The sequence below is a fragment of the Lipotes vexillifer genome, unplaced genomic scaffold, assembly GCF_000442215.2.
Source record: "Lipotes vexillifer unplaced genomic scaffold, Lipotes_vexillifer_v1.1 scaffold591, whole genome shotgun sequence".
Classification (NCBI taxonomy): Eukaryota; Metazoa; Chordata; class Mammalia; order Artiodactyla; family Lipotidae; genus Lipotes; species Lipotes vexillifer.
This window is the reverse complement of record NW_006791954.1, coordinates 589,246-611,832: the sequence shown is the minus strand read 5'-3', so window position 1 is coordinate 611,832 and position 22,587 is coordinate 589,246. Positions and strand designations below refer to the sequence as shown.

At 51.6% G+C, this 22,587-nt stretch overlaps 1 protein-coding gene across 1 annotated transcript; it reads left to right on the top strand.

Moving 5' to 3' along the window:
- Window positions 1-4,372: 4,372 nt before the first annotated feature.
- Window positions 4,373-22,572, top strand: MYCBPAP (MYCBP associated protein). The gene is made up of 19 exons (XM_007465055.1): window positions 4,373-4,454; window positions 9,523-9,650; window positions 10,236-10,395; window positions 10,493-10,596; window positions 11,382-11,568; window positions 11,820-11,935; window positions 12,467-12,617; window positions 13,724-13,839; window positions 13,925-14,040; window positions 14,510-14,621; window positions 15,168-15,357; window positions 15,813-16,000; window positions 16,808-16,954; window positions 17,784-18,200; window positions 18,611-18,732; window positions 19,490-19,605; window positions 20,080-20,228; window positions 20,409-20,579; window positions 22,471-22,572. The coding sequence occupies exons 1-19, from the start codon at window positions 4,379-4,381 to the stop codon at window positions 22,570-22,572; spliced, it is 2,868 nt and encodes a 955-aa protein (XP_007465117.1). The 5' UTR covers window positions 4,373-4,378.
- Window positions 22,573-22,587: the final 15 nt, after the last annotated feature.

The following is a 22,587-nucleotide window of genomic DNA, read 5'->3' as shown; positions in this document are numbered from 1 at the left end:
CTGCTGCATGTTAGCTGAGCAAGTTTCTACTAAGAAGGGGAGTGGTGTGATGAGTCGTTCAAGGGGGCAGCCATATTTTAAGGGGAATGAGACAGATGTGGAGAGTGAGCCAGCTGTGTGGGGGGAAGGCCAGATGTAAGGAGGGGGCCGATGCAGATGATAGGGGACAGGGACAGGCGTGTATGTGGAGGTAAGACAGAAGCTTTAGGATGGACTAGGAGGCTGGAGCCAGACCTGATGGGGGTGAGCTAGATGCAAGGGTCTTCAGACAGACTGCTGCAGCCTCAGGCTTTGGGAGGGTGGCTGTCCCTGGAAAGGGATGATGCAGCCTGTGGAAGAAACACACTTTCTATTTAGGGAGGCTGTTTAGCCTCTGCAAAGAGTAGCTGCCCACAGGCCTGGCACCTGGCTGCGTGGAAATAAACAGAGACAGGAAGCAATAATTGATGTCATGTCCTCTATCAAACCAGCCACCTCATCCTCTCCGGGCTTGAGGAGATTACTCAGAGCTGCCGTGCTAGAAGGAGACTGCAGTGGCTAAATGACACTGTCCCCTGAACTTGTGCTTTATCCCCTCTGGAATTGGCTCCTGCTGTGTCCTCATGTGGAGTGACTGCCGCCCGACCTGCCTGTTGAACTCTTGTCTTTAGCGGCCCGCCTCAAATGCTACTCCCCTAAGAAGGCTCACCTAGCACTTACATCCTGCCTTTCCCAAATTGTGATTTATCCCTAGCCCATGAGCACATACATTAGAGTTGGAAACCCACCTTCAGATGGCCCAGCTCTTTTTCTAAGGCACCCTGAACTCAGCCCACCCCACACCAGGGCCACGCGAGTGAACTTCAGGGAATCCCTGGAACTGTGTGCAAAATCATATGCAAAACCAAATGTGCAGATGAATGAATAAACAAAATATGGTATAACCTGTACAATGAAATGTTGTCCAACCATAAAAGGGAATGAACTACTGACATGGGCCACAACATTGATGAACCTTTACATTATACCTAGTAAAAGTAGTCAGACACAAAAGGCCAAATATTGTACCATTCCATTTATAGGAAATTTCCAGAATAGGCAAATCAAAAAAGACAGAAAAGTAAATAAGTGGTTGCTAGGGGCTGAGGGGTGGGGAGGAATGGGGAGTGACTGGATACAGGGTTTCTTTTGGGATGAGGAAAAAGTTCTGGAACTAGAAAATGGTGATGGTTACACGACATCGTGAATGTACTAAGTGCCACTGAATTGTGTTCATTAAATGGTGAATTTTATGTTACGTGTATTTTACCACAATTTTTTAAAAAAATCAAATGTACGTTTCTGGGGAGAAGTTTCCTAGCTTTCATCAGATTCTCAAAAGGTTAACCAGCTCAGATCTGGTCCAATAACTTCATGATGAGGATGGTGATATGGAGACACAGAAAGGGGAGGCACCTGCCCAAGGTCACTCAGGGGCTGGTGGCAGAGCCCTGCCAGGTTGTGTACCTGCCTGACCACGCCCCTCTCCTGCTCCCTTCTTCCCTTGTCCTTTAACCTACACTGTACCCTCCCTGAACAGCCCCCAGGCCTCTCTCCCACTCCCAGCCAGTGTAACTTCCCAAAGTTCCAAGACCTTCCGGAAGCTGAGTGCATGGATGAGAGTTTCATGAGTGTTTGTCTTGTTCGCTAGAGTGGACCCTAAGCTCCTAAGAACAAGAGGAGATGTTTACTTTCCTCCATATCTCAGAGTTCCAGTGGCAGCCATGGATGTGAACTGGTCCCATCTCCCTTCAAGAAAGGGCTTGCTGTTCGCCTGCAAGGAGGGCAGTTAGCTGACAACCTCTGAATGAACATTCTTTTCCCAGATGTCCACACTGGGTTGGCCAAGACTTTGTCAGATCTGCAACACAGTCGAAGGCTCTCCCAGCCTGGTCCTGCTTCCTCCCCCACCCTCCTCACAATAAACCTCTTGCACTCCTATCTCCATCTGTGTCTGCTTCCTGGAGGGCCCAGATGACACAGTCCCCAGCCTGGAGTATCATAAACGTTCAGTAAATGTTCGTGAAGTGAACTGAACTGGGGACTCCCTGGAGGGTGGAAGGAGGTTGGTGCCTAGGTCACTGAGAGCAGGAGAGGAGGGGCTGGTCATGGAGGATGTGTCAATCATAAGAGGAGGGAAGGTCTAGAGGAGCATGGAGAAGGGGCTATGACCCTGGGAGAGGCCCAGTAGTGGAGAACACAGAGGGAACCCAGGGAGTGAACAGCCCTACTGGCATCCTCCCTAGCTCCTCCTCTGGGGTATACTGCAGCAAAGCTCAGAAATGTCCCAGGAGACAGGGTCCAAAGAGCCCTGGCCTTGGACTTGGGAGAACCAGGTTCAAATTGTGCTTCTGGTTAGTCAACGGACTCTATATCCTCTTCCTTGGTGGAGCTCAGTTTCTCCATCTGTAAAATGGGTACACAGACCATCTCTCCAACCCTGGCATGATTTTGAGAATTGACTGAGACGTCCCTACAGTTTATGGAGGGTACTGTGTTGGGTAGTTTAAATGCATACTCTCAGTTAACCCTTACAGTGGCCCTGTGTGGGAGGCATTATGACCTCCATTTTACATGAGAAAACTGTAGCTCAGAGAGGTCAAGGGACTGGCCCAAGAACACACAGCTAGGAAACAGTGAAAGCTGACACTGGAATCCAGTTCTGTCCCACTCTAGAGCCCCTTCATTATTCCGCACACAGTTTCTGAGCCGCTGCTATGTGCTAAACTTTGAGTTGGGATGGGGACAAAGGACAAGCCAGCCCTGCTCTCACAGCGTTTATATTCTCTCAGAGAGCTTGACAGCAGCCAACCACTTAAACAAACGTAATAATTCCAGAATGCGTTAGGACTGGAAAAAAAATATACTGGGTGCATTTATAAGGCTGAGATAACAGAGAAGGCTACTTTATTTGTTTTAAGATTTTTTTAATATTTATTTTATTTATTATTATTTATTTTTGGCTGCATTGGGTCTTCGTTGCCAGTTGTGGGCTTTCTCTAGTTGCAGCGAGCAGGGCTACTCTTCGTTGCGGTGCGCGGGCTTCTCATTGCAGTGGCTTCTCTTACTGCAGAGCACAGGCTCTAAGCGCGTGGGCTTCACTAGTTGTGGCACACGGGCTTAGTTGCTCCGCGGCATGTGGAATCTTCCGGGACCAGGGCTCCAACCCGTGTGCCCCGCATTGTCAGGCGGATTCTTAACCACTGCACCACCAGGGAAGCCCAAGAAGGCTACTTTATTTTTTTATTTTTATTTTTTTATTTTTTATACACAATGTATTTATTTATTTATTTATTTATGGCTGTGTTGGGTCTTCGTTTCTGTGCGAGGGCTTTCTCCAGTCGTGGCAAGTGGGGGTCACTCCTCATCGCGGTGCGCAGGCCTCTCACCATTGCGGCCTCTGTTGTTGCGGAGCACAGGCTCCAGACGCGCAGGCTCAGTAATTGTGGCTCACGGGCCCAGTTGCTCCATGGCATGTGCGATCTTCCCAGACCAGGGCTCGAACCCGTGTCCCCTGCATTGGCAGGCAGATTCTCAACCACTGCGCCACCAGGGAAGCCCTAGAAGGCTACTTTAAATTGGGGCTCAAGGGCGGCATCTCCAAGGACTGAAACAGACAGCGTGAGAAGGCCCCAAGTCCCCAAGTCGGGGTAAAAGCTTGGCTCGTCTGGGAACTGGTGGGCGGGGCAGCTCACCCGGCCCGTGTAGGGGACAAGCAGGGGCCACCGGGCAACTGAAGTCCATGGGGGGAATCAGGGGTTTTCCGCACCGCGTGAAAGGCTCGATCCCGTGGTGGCTGTGCGGAGGGGCCGAGGGACAGCGGGAGCCGGGCTGCAGGCCGTGGTGGGCGTCGGGAGAAGCGGGAAACGGCCGAGAGGGTCGCGGAGCCCCTACTTGCTTCCTCCGTTTCTCTCCCCCGCCCCTCCCCCGCCCCTTCCCCGCCTGGCTCCGCCCCTTCCCCGCCTGGCTCCGCCCCTTCCCCGCCTGGCTCCGCCCCGCCTGGCTCCGCCCCGCCCCCTTCCCCGCCTGGCTCCGCCCCACCCGCCTGGCTACTGACGTGTCGGCGCCCGCCGGCGCCTCCTGTGACGTCACGATTCGGGTCTGGGGCGTTTTCAGGGTCAGCGCCAGAAGAGCGGCCGGCGGCTGGCGCGTGGGCGCGGCAAAATGACAAAGGTGGTTTCCAAGCAGTCTCCGCCCAAGTTGTTCGGTGGGTGCGCGCCCCCGCTCGGGGCGCTGGTTGCTATGGACGCCCGGGAGGCCTCTGTTGGGCGGGCGCGCGCAGGGTCGCGGGAGCTGCCGCACAACCCGGTTTTTCCGGGTCCCGGCGGCGCAGGGCCACGCTCACAGCCCGGGCGGCACCATGAAGTCTCTAAAGAAGGAGTCCCGCCTTAGAATACCTACAAACAGATTCTTGGAGGCCCCAGAGAGCGTGAAAGGTTGGCGCTGGCTGCCTTGGGAGCTCAGGAAAGCCAGACAGGGGCAGGGGTTCTTGGGATTCACGACACGGGGCCTGGAGGATGGGGGTGACACCAGGATGGAGGTAAAGATCACGCGGGAATGGGGTACGGGACAAGGCGTGCCCTATACCTGTGTGTGGGCACTGTGCTGGGCAACAACGCTATCGGTGGTAACTGTGGGACCCCAGACCTCAGGAAACGGAGGAGGCGAAACCGATCAAGTATAAAGGCTGTGATATAGGATCCCATAGCTATTAAGGGGGATCAGAGCACCTGACCCAAGCCTTGGATGGTGGAGTTAGGGGGGATAGTTTTCTGAAGAGGATGACATGTATGGCTAGTCAAAAAAAAAAGCGATTTGCTTCTCCAAGTCTAGGGAGCAGCGTCAGCTGAGGCAGGGAACTGTGACATTGATGGCCAGGGCAGAGGTGGTGAGTGTGGAGAAGGGGGAAAGGAGCCAGAGGGGACTGCACAGGTGATTAGGGACCGGACCACAAACTGGCTTTACATGCTAGGTCAGAAAGTCGGCATGCCGTTGCAGGCCTTGGGGAGACCCAGCCTAAGATTGTGGTGTGAGCTCAGTGTGAGGAGGGGGCAGGCCTGGAGACAGTAGGGTTCCCTGGGAGGCCTGGAAAGAATGCCTTTATTTAATGCTTCTTCATAGTATAAAAGTCCAATGTAGGCTACATTGAGATGCTCTTTCAAGATATAATTTTTAACAGTTAAGAAAGAAAGAAAGAGAAAAATAGCTGGTCTTCTTTCCCAAGGGCAATCAAGGGCTTTCCTAGGTACTGCCTCCTGCTTACCTAGTTTCTGGGGATCTTACCAGATTTGAACTTTCTGCTGTAAACAAATCAAGGAAAGATTTTTTTTCATTGCATATTTATTTTTAATAAGAGGAAATTTAGTTTGTTCAATAGCCCTTGAACCTACTGTATAGTACGGGGAACTATACTCAGTATTTTGTAATCAACTATAAGGAAAAAGAATCTGAAAAAGAATAAATTATATATGTGTGTATAACTGAATCACTGTGTTGTACACCTGAAACTAACACAACACTGTGAATCCACTATACTCAGTGAAAATTTTTTTTAAATTAAAAAAAAAAATCAGAAACAATAAATTAAAAATAAATAAATAAATAGCCTTTCATTTAAGAACATGCATTAAGGTGAAGAAAGAAAGAAGCATGCAAGGTACCTTTTTCCTCCTAAATATCTTGGGGGAAGCTTCTAGTGTAGTAGGCAATACTGCCTCCCCCCCCCCAGTATAATAAAGTTAATCAACAACTGTAATCTTTTGCTGTGTTTCTCCAAAAATTCTGAATTATAGCAAAAAGGCAAGCAAATATTGTGACTTTAAACCAGTTTAGGGACCTGAGCCCTTTGACTCCTAGGTTTCTCCCTGCTGTCGTTGCTAAGAAACTGGGAAGACTCCCAGCAGTACCAGATCCCTCTCCACCATCAGTTAAAGCTCAGCCCAGGTAGGGACAGCCCCTCCCTTGGTTCCCCCGGTGCAACTGTGAGGTCAGAATTTCCTGAAGACCTTAATTAACACTAATAAAGAATAACGTTTAGATGAAACAAGAAGCAGAAAAAGTAGAGTCCAGGTTTCTTCTCCCTCCGTAGCTCCCCCCTCCCCCTTTGCCAACCCTGTCCCTCCCACCCTACCTGAGCACCTTGCTTCTAGCTTCCTGGGCTAGCTCCAGCAGAGGTGTCATCTGACTGCCTCATGCAAGGGGGCTGGTCTCTGACCCCCTCACAGCTGTCGGGACAAGGGCAAAGTGCCAGCTGTGTGGCTCACCAGGAACCCCACTCAGCTTGGGTTTCCAGACCAAAGAACTGGAAATAGCTGGCCCTGTACAGGTTCAGTAGTGAGACATACTTTGACCTGTGGAAACCTCCCACAGGCCCTGAAATGACCCCCACAGAATCATCCTTCCTGCCTGGCCTCCCCAACTTGTCTCTGCCCCTCCTGGGCACCTGGCTTACCCTCATAGGATGAGTCACTCTGAAAAGCAGCTTTCATCAGCTCACTCTTCTGAACCAAACCTTCTTGCCGAACGAGGAAGATCAGATGCTTCAGACTTAGTTTACAAAGCCATGATGCCCTGGTTTTCCTCTCATCCCCACTATCACCCCCACCTCCTCTATAGGCCTTCTGTGTCACTGTGCCTCACGTATGCCATACTCAGCCCTGCCTCCACCTTTGCCCTGATCGTGATCTTACCTGGAACACCTCTGTTTGCTATTCTGCCTGTGCGAGGCCTTCTGGTCCTTCAAGGTCTAACTTAACTGGTGAAGCTGCCTCTGACCCCTGCAGCTGCTCTTCTGAACCTTTCCTTAGAGCCCTAACTTTATGATATACATCCATCTGTTCCTTCTTTGATGTGTAACCAAAGCTATTGTCTGTGCCACTAATTTAGGTTCTTAGGTTATGATTGGTGTGTGTTAGTGTCTGCTGCATCTTTCAGTTCCTCAAGAGAAGGAGCCATATCTTAACGTTTTATACCATTTTCTCTGTAATTTATACTACATAGAAGGTACTTGGTAAATATGCACATTCTGTAGGGTGAACTGAAGTTTAAAATGTATATATCCTTTCTATGAATATTAACTAGAACGCACCATTCTCTGACTATACAGTAGCAGAGCATGTATTGCACTACATTGAAGATATAACCATCTTAGAAAAACCTCAGACCAGAGTTTCACTGACTGTTTCAGAAGTCTTCAGCAATGTTGAAGGTTTATAAATTTACACGTGGTAATTATGTGTAGTTACACCACAGAGGAAGCAAATCTCCTGGAGAATATAAATAATACCAAACTATCTATAAAAGGGAACCTTCAACCAGTACCAATTCTTTCTTGGGCTCCCACGCACTTTGGTGACTGTGTAGAAGGGAGAGGGGAAGTAGAGATCAAAACCTAAGTCTGCATCTCCACAAATGGCGAGGATGGGACCAGAACTCGCTGTCAAGCCATCTAGCCCCATGTGTGTTTGTGTGCACAGGGCCATGTGGCTTGACTGGTAGACGCTTCTGAGTTTCCTCTGACCCCATTGCTGAGGAGGTGGACTCTGGCCGATAGCGAAATTTAGAGTTATGTTTATTTTATTTTTAAATTTTATTTATTTATTTATCTATGGCTGCGTTGGGTCTTTGTTGCTGCGCGCGGGCTTTTTCCAGTTGCGGCGAGCGGAGGCTACTCTTCGTTCTGGTGTGGTGGCTTCTCTTGTTGCAGAGCACGGGCTCTAGGTGCGCAGGCTTCGGTAGTTGTGGCACACGGGCTCCGTAGTTGTGGCACACGGGCTCTAGAGCGCAGGCTCAGTAGTTGTGGTGCACGGGCTTAGTTGCTTTGCTGCATGTAGGATCTTCCCAGACCAGGGCTCGAACCTGTGTCCCCTGCATTGGCAGGCAGATTGTTAACCACTGAGCCACCAGGGAAGTCCCTAGAGTTATGTTTAGAATGATTCTGGCTTGGGTTTTGTTTTTTTTTTGCCACTGAGTATGTGGGCATTTTCTAAAAAATAGTTTGATTTTGGTAACCAGAACACCTGCGTTGATGTTTTAATGATATTGCTTCTTAAAAATTAGAATACTGTGAGAAACAGTGGACAAAACCAAGTTGTGTTTTAAAGTCATTAAAGACAGTGCTTAGGTTTTCTCTTGATTATTTTGTGTAGGGCCTTATATCAAAGCTTTCTGAACCAGAGGGCAGCAGACAGGAGGATACCAGCCAGAGGAACGAGATGCATTTGAAACTGTTAACCCACCTCTGTGGAAGGAAAGCAGGGAATGTGCCCTCGTTGGGAAGAAACTTGCTTCCGCCCCATGCGTTCTCCATACCGTGCTCTGGCATGGCGCATGGAAGATACAGGCTCAGATGGCTCCACTTTCCTCCAGGCCCATGAGCTGCTTTTGCCAACCAGTTCACCACCACAGCAGACTCCTCAATGATCTTGCGCTCAGTCTTGCACCCCCTAACCCGTTCTTTGCCATGTCATGGTCCACAGGCTAAAAACTGACGTCCTTTACACGGCTCACTAAGCTCTTAGTGATATGGCTCCTACTTTTCTCTCTAGACGCTGCTTCCTGCCTCCCACCTCGCTGCACTCCAGCTATTTTAAAACACATGCTTTGAGTTCCAGGCAGGTGCTCCATTCTCTCTTGCCTCTAGGCCTCTTCATGCTATGCCCTTTGGAATTCCTGTTCTCCATTCTCTTTCCGTTGTCTCTCTTCATCCTTCAGCTCTCAGTCTAATTCCTCCTTAGGAAGCCCTCCCTGACCACCCCACACACCAGACTGGGGTCCCCTGGATGCTCCCATAGTCACCCTTCAGTCTGTTTGACAGTCTTGTCTCCCATGGGCACGTGCTCTTTGAAGCCTAAGGCTTTGCCTTATATCCTCAAAACCTAGCACGGTGCCTGACATGTAGCAGATGCTTAAACAGTATTTGTCAAATGAAGAATGTGAAGTAAATGGTCAGTGGTGAACGTTCTGCTTTCCCCAGAGCATCTGAATTTTCATCAGTGTCTTAGGAAACTCAGTGCCTTCACCCAGAAGAATGGATGGGAGGGTAAGAAGGCATCTCATCCAGTTGTCCCAAAGCACTGTGCATCAGAGCCACCTAGGGAGTTTTAAAAGCACAGGAGCCAGGAAGCTGTATTTGTAAAACCCCCAGGAGATTCTGAGACAGACACCTGACTAATATTTGGGAACCACTGATTTAGTCCAGTGTCCTCTTTTTACAAAAGAGAGGACTGAGACCAAGAGAGGTTAAGTGATGTACCCAAGGTTGTCCAGCTTATAAGTAGCACAGCCTGGAATGGAACGTCTTCTGATCTCAGTTCCAGCTACAGAAGCCTCGGTCACTGTGGTGGCGGGGGGTACCTACAAGAGAGAACTCCTGTCACCCCAGCAAAGTGCTGCCCAGGCCACCTTGGCAGCCTCTGCCGTCCATCCAGGTGGCTAGCTTTGCACCCCCACCATGAAGTCTAATATATATCTATTTCTAAGCACTTGAACTTTGCTCCTCTTCAGAAAAGAAGCGGGCAAAGGTACCTGAACAGCCCACACCCCCCATTCAGGAAGAACCTGAACCTGTTAGCAGTGTCCTACAAGGAGATGACATTCTTGCCTTAGCCATTAAGAAGGAAGACTTGAGGAAGGTAAGGATGAAGTCCAGGGATCCCTTCCTGCAGGAACCTCTCCTTGCCACCTGGGCTGTCTAGAACTGCAACCATTGTCTGTCCACTGCCTCCCTACTCAGAGGGAGTGTCCAATTCCATGGAAAAATCCATCAAACATAAATCTGTTCACTTTTGCATCTAAAGGAATTTACCATGTTTGTTTAACATTTCTAAGATTCATGTAGAACCACAGGGAAGAGAGAATGAAGTGATTTGCATCCCATAGAGGCAAGTGCTGCCATCCCCATTTCACATAAGGGACAGTGAGTTTAAGAAGCAAAGTTACAGATGTGGATAACCCCCTGCTTTCCCTGGGAGAGTCAGCCACTTCTCACCTGAACTATCTGGAGGCATGAGATGTTATTTTTTTTTCCAGGATGTTACTAAGCCTCATAGCTGTTGCACAGGCATTTCCTCCACAGAACATATGGACAGATCTAGAGATCTAGAGAAACAGATTTGGCCGCCTTCAGGAATTCCACCAAGAATTAGGACAGAGGAGAAGGGTGGTGTTTTTCCTCCTCCTGATCTCATGCGGAATCTCCTCGTTTTATTTCTTTTTAGCAACATATTCCTCGCCTTATTGAAACAGAAGATAAACCTGCAATTACCCAGAAACTTATCATCCGTAAACTCAAACCCAAGGATCATAGAAAGAAGGTCTGCCACTTAGCAGCACATCCTGCTACTCCAGATGCAGCCATGAAGCCCCTGGACTACTCTGGTATGCCCAGCCTTGGCCCTGGCATCTGAATTCATGGGTCATCCTGGAGAGAATGCCGGGTGCTCATGAGAGAGTAGCTTGAATCGTTTATCCCCAGGGCCAGGTGACACCCTCTATGGCAGTGACCAGATCCTGCCCCACCACATCTTGGGGAGTCTCCAGGACTTTAAGAGAATTGCAGTTGCTCGAGGGAACACCCAGGTTCGTTTGTACAGAGCTGCCTGGGGGACAGAAGTCACTGATGTCGTTGCGGTCTTACCACCTGGCAGAGTCCAGCAGGACTGGAGTTACAGAGAGAGTCCAGGCTCTGGGCCCCAGAATCTGAGGTGATAAGTGACCCTTCCCCCCAAATAATGAAGCCAACATAAGCTAGCTTCAGCTGAAGTCAGGAATTCACTATAAGGAAACAGAAGTGCCTTGAGGAACCCCAAGGCAAGAGTGTGCCTGGCTCCCATCAGACTGGGCCCACGCCCCGCCGTTGCCCTCTGCTCCTCTGTGCCCCGGCTTTATCTCCCCTTCTCGAAAGACTGGCCTGCTCTCCTCAGTCCACATGGTGCAGGAAGGTGGCTCCCCACAGCTCCCAGGGACACATGGAGAGTCCGTCTGTCTTGCAGTTTCTTTAATTCTCTGGTTCCAGGCAAAGAATCTCTGATTGCTCAGGTGCTAAGAGGCCTGGGGTCCAATAAAAATGGCTCAGTCGTGCAGCAGGTGAGGGTGTCAACACCAGCCATGAGGAGGACAGACACATTAAAGGACATTGACCACAATCTTAGAACAAGCGTTCCCATTCTAGGCGAGAGGGGTCTGACAGCAGCTTCCAAGCCCCCCTTGTTCTGCGATTTGCTTTCTGTCACTTGCTACCTTGGGGTCCTGGAAAGGAGGGACTCAGCAGAGCAGGAGGACAGCAGGGATGTAGGCCTGGGAAGTCTGCACCGCCCCGGTTCAGCGCCTTCCCCTGCCCTCCATACTCACGTTGCTCTTTTCAGCTGGCTGAGCTGATCCACACCCCACCCTGTCTGATGACCCTCATCTCAGCTAAAGAAGAGCCGAAGCAGGAAGCCCCAAAAGAAGAGAAGGCACATCCTCCCTGGGCCCCACCTCTTCAGCACAACTTTCTGAAAAACTGGCAGCGCCACATAGCCCTTCGGAAGAAGCAGCAGGAAACCCTCAGTGGTGAGCAGAGCGGACAGGGCTCCTGCCTGGCCTCACATGGCATCAAGGCTCTGCTGCTGTGTTTTTTCTCTCCCTTCACCTCCAGAACCTGGATTCAGGCTGATCACGTTTGTGCTGAGTACTCCCAAGTGCTTCTTGCTCTTAGTGGGTCGTGAAATCAGCCCAGTGGCTGGAGCTGATCAGTGCAGAGAGCTCGGGCCCCTGTTTGTTCTGATTTGGTGGTGGGACTGCATTCTTGGCTCTCTTGCTAGAACGGCTGAAGAAGCCAGTTGGCGAGCTGCTGATGCACACGGGGGAGACCTACAGAAAGATCCAGGAGGAACGGGAGCTCCTTGACCGAACACTGCCAACACGGCCTGATGGGAAGGTAAGGACAGCATTCCCAGGTACCCTGTGGGAGGGGTCTGGACAGCTGGGGACAAAAAAAAATCTATCCAGTGCAAAGCATTGTTAAGCCCTCAAGGTCTTTACTAAATTCTATTATTGGTCCTATTACTGATCGTTCAGGGACTGGCCAGGTAAGTAATTCGGCCTGTGGTGGTCACTGTTAGTCAGTTTGAGGAGAAAGATACCACTGGCACTAAGTTATCAGAATAGTCTTCGTCTTAGTGTTGTCTCCTAAAAGCTGAGGCTCCACCTTTCAGTCGCCCCAGGGTGCCATGTTGTCTTCTGGTATGTCAGTACCTGGAACAACCCGCCTTGGCTGGAGCCAGGTAAATGTACAACAGGGCAGCCTGGAAATAAGAAAGCGGGTGCTTCTCTCCTGTTCTCAGGCAGGGCAGTGCGAATCCCCCAGAGGGAGCATCTGTAGTCTGTGGAGCTCTTGTCTTCCCAGGCTCCCCACCAGCCTCTCTCCAAGGTGCTCAGGTGGTCTGACTCATCTGTCCTCCATCACCAGGGCTGTGAATTGACCAGTGGGTTCTGGGGTCAACCAGAATACTTGGGAGATGAAATGATGGGTCTGGTAATGACGAAGACAAAAACTCAGCGTGGCCTCGTGGAACCAATCACTCACGTCAGGAAGCCCCGCTCCATCCAGGTGGAGATGGGTGAGGAGCGGGCTGTAAATGTGACTGGCTGGGGGGAAAGATCAGTGCTCTGCTGTGGAGGTTCAGTCCTCTCTTCAGTAAGACCACGGTAGCAGTGGTGGGAGGAACAGGCAGAAGCCTGGGCTCTAGGGCGGTGCTGTCCTTACTGCAGCTGAGCCACCGTGGCTGCTGAGCACCCGGAATGTGGCCGGTCTGAACTGAGATGTGCTGTAAGTGTAAGCGTTGCACTGGGTTTCGAAGATCAGTTCGAAAAAATAGATTTTTTTTTGCGGTACGCGGGCCTCTCACTGTCGTGGCCTCTCCCGTTGGGAGCACAGGCTCCGGACGCGCAGGCTCAGCGGCCATGGCTCACGGGCCCAGCCGCCCCGCGGCACGTGGGATCCTCCTGGACCGGGGCACGAACCCGTGTCCCCTGCATCGGCAGGCGGACTCTCAACCACTGCGCCACCAGGGAAGCCCCGAAAAAATAGATTTTATTAATAATTTTTGTATTGATTACATGTTGAAATAAGATTTTTAATATGTTGGGTTAAACTGTATTATTAAAATTAAGTCCATCTTTGTTTTTTTTTTATCTTTTTAAACATGGCATCTGGAAAATTTTAAATTGCATATACATGGCTTGCATTTGTGGTTTGCATCATATTTCTAATGGGCAGCACTACTTTAAAGGCTGCCAGACTGTCTGGGTTCAGATCCCAGCTGTGTTGAGTTTGTGAACACCAGCGAGTTATTTAACCGTTCTGGTCCTCAGTTTCCCAATCTGTAAAATACTCATGGGGTTGTGAGAGGGTTAAATGAGACGTGATGTGTATTAAGAGGTTCTGGCCCATTGTTAAACACTCAATAAAAGGTAGCTGCTATTGTTCCTTTTATTATAATCCAAAGATTTGACGGTTTGGAAGCTAATTTTGCAGGAGTCCTGTGCAGGGCTGCTGAGGCAGTAGGTGTGGGACCAGAAGGAGGGGAGCCCAGCTCACAGAGAAGCTGTGTTTTCAGCTCTTTCAGAAATGGTGCTGGGATGGGCACTCTCAGAGCCCTTGAAAGTGGTTGGGGAAGGGGGCGTGGCAGCAGCCTGTGCTGAGGGTCCTTGGACCCTGCTCTAGGATTGCCAGCCCAGAAGGATGCTTGGTACCGCTACACCTGGGATCGGAGTCTATTTCTGATCTACCGACGCAAGGAACTACAGAGCATCATGGCGGAGCTGGATTTTAGCCAGCAGGTTGGTAGTCTGTGCCTAGTCTGAAGCCCCTCAGGGTGGTGCCTGTCTTCAGTCAGCTAACCTTTCCTTTCTCTGTCTCTCTGAGGATATTGATGGCCTGGAGGTGGTGGGCAAAGGGCGGCCTTTCTCCACTGTTATGGTGGAAGACTATTCAGTGTTTGAAAGGAGCCAGGAAAGCTCCTCTGAAGACACAGTGCACTTGTGAGTTGGGGCTGGGCCCTAGGGAGAGCGGTTGGAGAGTGTGGCTTCCCCAGCACCTTCAAGTATTGTAGGGCAAGCTTCCCTCCCTGAAATCAGGGTGCCTCCATCCCAGCCTCTCGCTAGTGGCTGTCACCCCCTCCTCTAGCCGATTCGAAGGAACACCTGTGCTCGCTTTACTGTTGCCATCTGTTCTCTTCCAGCAACCAACTCCTAGTGGAGATTTCCTAGACATTCCTTTGCTCATAAATGGGGCCCCTCCAGACTCTCCCAGTGCTGAGCGGCTCTGCATGAAGAGTCTCTTTATGTCCAAGAACCTCCCACTACAGGAACGGAGCAGGATGGAGCCGATGATGCTCCACCGGAGGGCAGAGTCAGGCACATCTCCAGATTTTCTGGCAACCGTTTCCGTGGGCTCCATGTGGCAAGACTGTGGCAGACTCGGTTTATAAGTCATTGCTTTTTCTTACAGAGACTTATTGGCCAATTGCCCTGATGTGGTCCCTATGCCTATTCTTGGCCCTTCTCTGCTGTTCTGTGGGAAGCCAGCTTGCTGGATCCGAGGCAGTAACCCAGAGGACAAGGTAAAACTGCCTTCACCCTCACCCACCTGCTGGAAGGGCCTCCCTCATGGGGCAGTCCCAGGGTGACTGCAACAGTCACAAGGAGCCTGCACGGTCTCCTGTTTGAGTTTTTATCTGGTCATGCTTTCAGTATGTGTCTGAAAATGGTAACAGCAATGCTAATTTGAGCCAGAATAAAGTCACAAGGCTGGAAAGAGAGTGTCACAAGGCTGAAAGGAGAGTGTCACAAGCCACCCAGTTTGTACCTAGTCCCAAACATGTAAAGAAGCAAACCTTCTCAAACAGGTATGGCTTTAAGAAGGTTCTAAAATATTCTTCAGATGCTAAGGAACAGAAATGTTTTTAAAAATCTGTTTTAGCTCCTCTCCTTACTGCTGATGGCAGGGACAGCCACTTTTGGGGTATGATACCTATCTGTTTGAGAGCAGCCAGGCCCAGGAGACTTCCAGTGCCAAACTCGGAAAAGTCCCGGCAAACCAGGCTGAATTGGTCACTCTAGGCCAGGACCTCCCACAGAGACATCTCTCATGCCTCTTCTCTCCCCAGAGGCACATTGGAATTGCTGTCCGCTTGACCTTTGAAACTCTAGAAGGGGAGAAAGCATCTTCAGAACTGACCGTGGTCAATAATGGCACGGTGGCCATTTGGTATGACTGGCGGCGGAGGTCCCAGCTGGACTCTTTCCAAGACCTGAAGAGGAACAGAATGCAGCGGTTTTACTTCAACAATCGGGAAGGTACCAGGGAGAAGCCGCCCCGCTCACCTCTCCTGCAGCCGAAGTCTAGCTAATGCCCAGCTCTTGCAAGTGTGAGCCCCTCTTCCCGCCTGTCCCTCCCATCCTGTGAAGTGTGTTGTCGCCTGACTGTTCCTGTCAGCTGGGGGAACGGTGGAACGCTTGAGAACACAGGGGGGTGAGCCACCTGTGGGAGGCAGAACACAGTGGGGAGCGGAAGCATTCTAGATGTTCAGTTACCCATATGCACAGGCCTGAGGCTGGGATGACCACCTGTCCCTCTTGCCTGGGACATTCCCGGTTTTAGCAATGAAAGTCCCACATCCCAAGAAAGCTCTCAGTCCTACACAAGCTGGGACAGTTGGTCACCCTAACCAGGGCTTAGTTAACTTTATACATGCAGGCTTGGGGCTCAGTGGCTCCTACTCGGTGAAAACCTCTTTCTCTGTCCCTCTCAGGTGTGATTCTGCCTGGAGAAACTAGAAACTTTCCCTTCTTCTTTAAGTCTTTGAATGCTGGGATCTTCAGGGAGTGTTGGGAGTTTGGAACCCACCCCACCCTATTAGGAGGTGCTCTCCTGCAGGTCAATCTCCATGCAGTCTCCCTGACCCAGGACATTTTTAGGGATGAGAGGAAGTCATTGGAGGTAAGGGACCCGGGATCTTGGCCCCTGTGGACACTAGGTAGGTTAACCTACCTAGAGTTCTTCCTGGCTCTGCCTGCAGGGATCTTGTTTCTCCCACAGCCCAAGAGGTGAATTTTTCAAAAACACACTCTTGCTCAAAACACACTCCTCGGGGCTTTGTGATATAAAAGATGGGTGGGCAGGCAAGAGAGAGGGCAGCTTTGAGCTTCACTGTGCTTGGTCCTACTGCATTAGAAAGAAATGAGACTGGGCCTTAAGATGCAGGCTGCATGGAAGTACTTATCTGAGTACAAACACAACGCATGACCCTCTGCACTGGTACTGTATCTGTTCACTGTCGTCTGGTACTGTCCAGTGGAATTGCATTTAACTGGCATGACTTCAAAACCAGGCAAAACCAGAGAGAACAATTTAACTAGTGGGGCCGGCACCCAGGAGTACAAACACAACGGGAACTGGGAATCTGCCGGCCCCAGTCCGTCGCATGGCCTGGCCGTCTGGTGCTGTGCTTTGTGGGATTCTGGAGAAAGCTGTGCTTTTGTTTTCATCGTGGCCCCAGACACAAGCCAGCCACTTCAGCTGGGGCTCAGTCCCTGGTGAACAAGGGGGATTTTGACAAATGTAATGTCTGCTTTACTTGCTGACTATAGGACCAGCCTTTCTCACAAGATGCCCCTCTACTGTTTCTGGGACACTGACCATGTGGCCAAGCCACGTTCTCAACAGGGCCCAAACCGTGCGGCCCCAAGGGTGTAACACACGTTTTGAAAGCCTGAGCTGCCGCTTATGCCACCTTCCCTTCCTCAGAACAAGCTGGCTTCCCACGAAGCAGTCACCGTCGTGGAGAGCACGCTACAGGAGCTGCTGAGGGGGATCCTGACCCCGGAGCGTGCACAGCCACCTGTGGACGCCTCTCTCACCGAGGAGGACTTGTTCCACCATAGGAATCCTCGGGTACAGGCCCAGCGCTGGCCCCTGCCCCTCGTGCGTGCCCTGGGAAAAAGTAATAGCAAACCCTTTGATGTGCCAGGACCTGCTCTTAGCATCTCCCATGAGTCGCTCAGTTTCTCCACAGCAGTCCTGTGAGATGGGTACTATTTTTTTCTTTTTTTTAAAGACACCAATTTACTTGAACATTTGTTACTTTTTTTTTTTAAATTTACTTTTGGCTGTGTTGGGTCTTCGTTGCTGTGCGAGGGCTTTCTCTAGTTGTGGCGAGCGGGGGCCACTCTTCGTCACGGTGCTCGGGCCTCTCACTATCGCGGCCTCTCCTGTTGTGGAGCACAGGCTCCAGACGCGCAGGCTCAGTAGTTGTGGCTCACGGGCCCAGTTGCTCCGCGGTATGTGGGATCCTCCCAGACCAGGGCTCGAACCTGTGTCCCCTGCATTAGCAGGCAGATTCTCAACCACTGCGCCACCAGGGAAGCCCAATGGGTACTATTTATATCCTCATTTTATATGGGAGAAACTGAGGTCCAGGGAGCTTAAGTAATTTGCCCAAGATAACTTAGCTTGTGTAAGTGGATGCTTGGTGATAACAGAGCTTCAAAAACGTCTTAATTCAAACTCAGTCTTCCTTGGAAGCCCAAATGTATAAAAAACTTTAAGTTGGAGATGCTTAGGTTGGAAGGGAAGTGGGGAGCCCCTCTGGGCCCAGCAGTTCCTGCCAGCCTCCTCCATCGGCGCTCTCGAGGAAACGGGAAGCTGAAGCAGGCTGGCTCGGGCTCTGGGTCCCCCATGTTGCAGCCTCCCCATCACGTGTCTTCCCTTGCCTCTGCTGCAGCTGCATTACCAGTACCAAGTGGTGCAAAACCTGCACAGACTGTGGTGCCAGTACACCATCCTGCCCCCCAAGGCTGAGGAGGCCAGGCTGGGCGAGGAAGAGCACCTCAGCCCCAGGGCCCAGGCTGCTGCGGCCCCATCAGCCTATGGGGAGGAGGCCTCGATGAAGCTCGGGTCTTCTGTGCACCTTAAGAGCCCAACGTTGGACCCCCAACCGCCCCGGCAGGAGAGTGAGGCCCTCAGGCACTCCCGAGATCCTGCTGGGTCCCAGAAGACTGGTCTGGGTTCTCAGCGGAAGAGCATCACGGAGGAGATCCTGGTGGAGGGGAGCCCAGACCCGCAGGGTGTCCGGAGCTCCCAGGAGCTGGACGGCCTTCCCCCACCAGAGTGGAACCTCTGCCTGGAGGACTTCAGAAAGGTGCCTCCCCAGCCCTGGGGGGGTTGGTGGAGAAGGGCCCAGGCATAGCCAGGTGCCGGTGCTTCTGGCCTCAGCTGCCTCAGCTCAGGAGCCGCCTTCTAAGGGCCTTAACCAACCTTCTAAGGGCCCAGAGAAAGCAATCTCTTGGTCATCTCTCTTTATCTCGGGTGCCTAGGCCACTGTGGTGCAGGAGGGGCTCCTTCTCTGACCCTGGCAAACCTTGGAAAGGGGTTCATGGGTACAGATTTCTGAGGGAGGGCCCAGGCTCCCACAGAAGGCACCCAGACAGACTCTCCATGGCTGCATCCCCTCCTGGCCACCTGCCCTTACCACACCACACCTGTTAGAGGACACAGGAGCCCCTGGTGTCCTGGGCAGAACGGTTGCCCATGGTACCTCTGACCGGCCAGGTAGTGATGGCACTCCCTGAGGAGAACCAGAGAGAAGACGCCCTAATCAGGCTCAACAAAGCGGCCCTGGAGCTGTGCCAGGAACCGCGGCCGTTGCAGTCCGACTTCCTGTACCAAATGTGGTAGGTACCGCCACGAGGAGAGCTGCTCCCATCCCTTCCCCTTTGCGGCATGTGGCCAGGGGTTCTGGGCAAGCAGTCCCAGGACTCAAGGGGGCTGAGCTCTCTTTGAGATCAGGTTGCTGAAAGATGCTGCACACACTCTATGGTCTGGCAGCTGCTGCAGCAACCCCTACAGCTGCTCTCCCTATGCCAGCTGCCCTCTGGGGAGGAGTCACAGCAGAGTAAGCACCTAGACCTTTTCCCCCTTCGTTCCTTGTTCCTTCTCAATGAGCAGAGGAATGCTCCTTGAGAGCAGAGGCGATAGCAGAGGGCAGTGAGAAGAGGACCGATTCCATGAAAAGCCTCACTTGATCGCCAGTCTTCCCATCGCCTGTTTGCAACTTGCTTGGATAGGCCTGGGGGGTCTTTTGCAAGGCCCTCAGAACACATCCCCAGGAGCCTTGTCCTGGAAATCTTTTGCAAGTCTAGCCCCTCCAGTGGGACTGGATCCAGTTCTAGCCATGGTTTCAAGATGGAGTTAGTTCAAGACTGATCTAACCTTATCCTTGGGCCACTTTTTCTTGGCTACCACCCGAGGGAAGCCAGATCCCCATCCCAGCACTTGCATGGGTGCCAGTGAGGGTGCTGGCTGGACAGAGGCATGGTGCTTCTGTGGCAGTTCCTGGCACCAGCGTCTTGAAAGGTAAGGACCAGGCCCCTACAGGTTCAAGGGCAAATGAGGGACGATGGCTTTTCTCCAATATATCTTGCTCTCTAGTTTGCAACTGTGGCGAGATGTGATTGACAGCCTAGTAAGCCATTCCCTGTGGCTGAGGGCTCTGCTGGGCCTGCCTGAGAAGGAGACCACCTACTTGCACATGCCAGAAGAGCAAGGTCAGACACTGTGCAGCCACACCCCCCACGTAGTCTTTCCCATCCCTCTGCCCGGGGGGCAGTGGCACCTCAGCCATTTGTACGCTTCTGGTGGAACCTCTGTTAGGTTGGTCCATGGGGTAGGCCTCTTGCTACCTATTTATCAGCTGCCAGAATTTGGGACCTAGAGACAACCCTAACAATCACCTTAGTTCAGTCCCCACGTTTTACAGGTGGAGTCCCAGAAAGGCAAGATGACTTGCCATCCCGTACGTAGGGAAATGGTGGAGCTGGGACTGGTGCCTGGGCCTCTCACCCCTGCCCTACAGTCCTGTTCCACAAGGTCATGCACCTGACCCAGGACCTTGCTCCCAGTCTGTGGGGATTCTCTCAAACAGCTAGAGCACTGCTGGCCCAGGGCCCGTTGCTCTCCCAGTTCCTGCCTGTGGGGGCAGCTAGGCCACAGGCCATTTGACTTCCGTTCACCTTCCTCAGATCGAAAGTCACCTCCTGCCACAGAAGTGAAGGTGACTTCCGGGAGACTGGGGAAGGAGGACCGGAAAGGGCCATCTCAAGAAAAGAAGCAGTTGGGAATCAAAGACAAAGATGATAAAAAAGGAGCCAAGCTGCCACCTGGGAAAGAGGCAGGTAGCACGTCGTCTGGGCCTGGGGGTGCGGGCTGGGGAAGGGATAGGAGGGGCTGCGGAAGGTGGGCAGTCACGCCAGCGTGATGCCCCTGCTCCCCACTAAGCTGCTCTTGAGAAAGTCCTGGACCTCCCCCAGGAGCTACTGAAGGCTGGGCATGTCTCTGTCTCTCCAAGCAGGACCATTTAAACAGCAAGAAGCACAAAGCAAAGGATGACAAGAAACCGATGAAATCTGCAAGTCGGGACAGGCTTTCCTTGGAAGACCCTGCCCCTGGCAGCATCATCCCGTCTCAGGAACCCATAGATCCCCTGGTCATGGAGAAATACACCCAGAGGCTGCATACTGAGGTGAGGGCAAGAGCCTGGCACTCAGCCCTCCCCTCACTCACACCTGCCCTGCATACCTTCCTCCACTCCCTGGCTCCCTCATTCATTCTGTTTATCCCACAAACAATAAGTGCCTACTGCATTGTGATGGAAGCAGAGCTGCCCTTGTGAAGGGCATCCTAGTGTTCAAGACAGACCTCATGAATAAGTAACACCTCTGGTATGTTAGGTGATGAGCACTATGGGAAAAAGAGAGAGACCAGGGCTGGGGGATGGGGAAGCCCTGGGTCGGGGTAGGTGGGCCTCATTGGAAGGTGGCATCAAACAAAGACTTGAAGGGAAGGGAAGTGTGGCCATGTTGACATCTAGGAAGAGTGCTGTGGGTAGAAGAGGGAGTGAGCCAGGAGGACAGAGGGCAGAGAGTCCACCAAGAGGGAGCAGGTCATGTGGGGCTTTGTAGGCCTTTGTGAGGACACAGTGTTTTGAACTGAGGAGTGATGTGGTCCGACTCATGCTTTAGAAGATCACTCCGGCTGCCATTTGGAAATAGATTCTAGGGGGGACAGAGCGGAAGCCTTTTCCTTTCTGCTGCTCCCACTTCTCTGTGTTAGGCGCATCTTGGCAGATGTGTTCCTTGGGTGACCACTACGTAGAGTGAATTTCCAGCAAGTGTAAGGGTTTTGAAACGCTGGAGAGACTTTATAAAATGTGTTCTTAAGCAGTAGGTCCTTAGGAATTCACCTATGTGTTGTGTTCTGCTCTTTGTCATTGTTGTTGGTTTTGGAGGGGAGATCCACAAAGCCATGTTTGATATATCAAGGCGTCTAGCGGCAATGCTTTGTCTTCCTCTAGTGTGGACAGCTGGGTAGCCGAGATTGTACTGTGCATTGTGCTAACACTCAGATCGCATTTAATCAGAAGCTCCATTTGCTGTTGCTGACGTCACTGAGATTTGTGGATTGCCATGGGGTCAAAAAGTAATCATAGGGCTCTGAGGACCCATGGGGTAGTCTCTTGCTTGGCTTTTTGAAATTAAGAATCAACTTGCTGAGGCTCGTGTGGTCCAGCTCCACCACAGGGTACATACAGTCTTGGAGACATTTCAGTACGTGGATCTGTGATCGTGCTGGAAGGAAAGTTGGTCTCCAGGAGTCCAGGGTAGAATTGGGTCACCCCAAGGGACTAAATGGGCACTGCTCCCTGGGCATCCCTGGAATTGCCCCTTTAACCACTCTAGGCTCTAATGTCCCCATATGTCCAAGGGGCAGTGCAGGATTACTGCCCCAGACTGGTTCAAAAAATAAAACTGGGACTTCCCTGGTGGCACAGTGGTTAAGAATCCACCTGCTAATGCAGGGGACACGGGTTCGATCCCTGGTCTGGTAAGATCCCACATGCCGCAAAGCAACTAAGCCCGTGTGCCACACTACTGAGCCTGCACTCTGGAGCCCGTGAGCCACAACTACTGAGCCCACGTGCCACAACTACTGAAGCCCACATGCTCTAGGGCCTGCGTGCTGCAACTACTGAGCCCATGTGCTGCACCTACTGAAGCCTGTGCACCTAGAGCCCGTGCGCTGCAACAAGAGAAGCCACCGCGATGAGAAGCCCATGCACTGCAACGAAGAGTAGCCCCTGCTCGCTGCAACTAGGGAAAGCCCTTGTGCAGCAATAAAGACCCAAAGCAGCAAAAAAAAAAAAAAAAAAAAAAAAAAAAAAAAAAAATCTATTTGCAAAAACAAAAGTCCTACAGAAAATTTAGTTTTATCTACACAACTTTAGTTGTCCCCCTCTCCAGCTGTCCCTCTTGTATAGATGTGTCCATCCATCTCGCAGCATGGGGGATGCTCCCTTGTGCAGGTGCTTTCCAGAGAGTGAACCTTTGCCTGTGATGTTCATCCCATTCTTCCAGGTCTATGGGCTGCTGGATGCCCTGGTGACCGACCTACTGGTCCTGGCTGATGAGCTCAGCCCCAAAGAGAATGTCAAGGAGCCTTTGCGTCTCTGCACCTGACTTGCATACCTGAGC

Coding starts and splice junctions, on each gene's coding strand:
- MYCBPAP (XM_007465055.1), top strand. CDS start 4,379: ATGAAGTCTCTAAAGAAGGAGTCCCGCCTTAGAATACCTACAAACAGA. Junction 11,936..12,466: donor CAACACGGCCTGATGGGAAG/GTAAGGACAGCA, acceptor CTCCATCACCAG/GGCTGTGAATTGACCAGTGG. Junction 15,358..15,812: donor TTACTTCAACAATCGGGAAG/GTACCAGGGAGA, acceptor TGTCCCTCTCAG/GTGTGATTCTGCCTGGAGAA.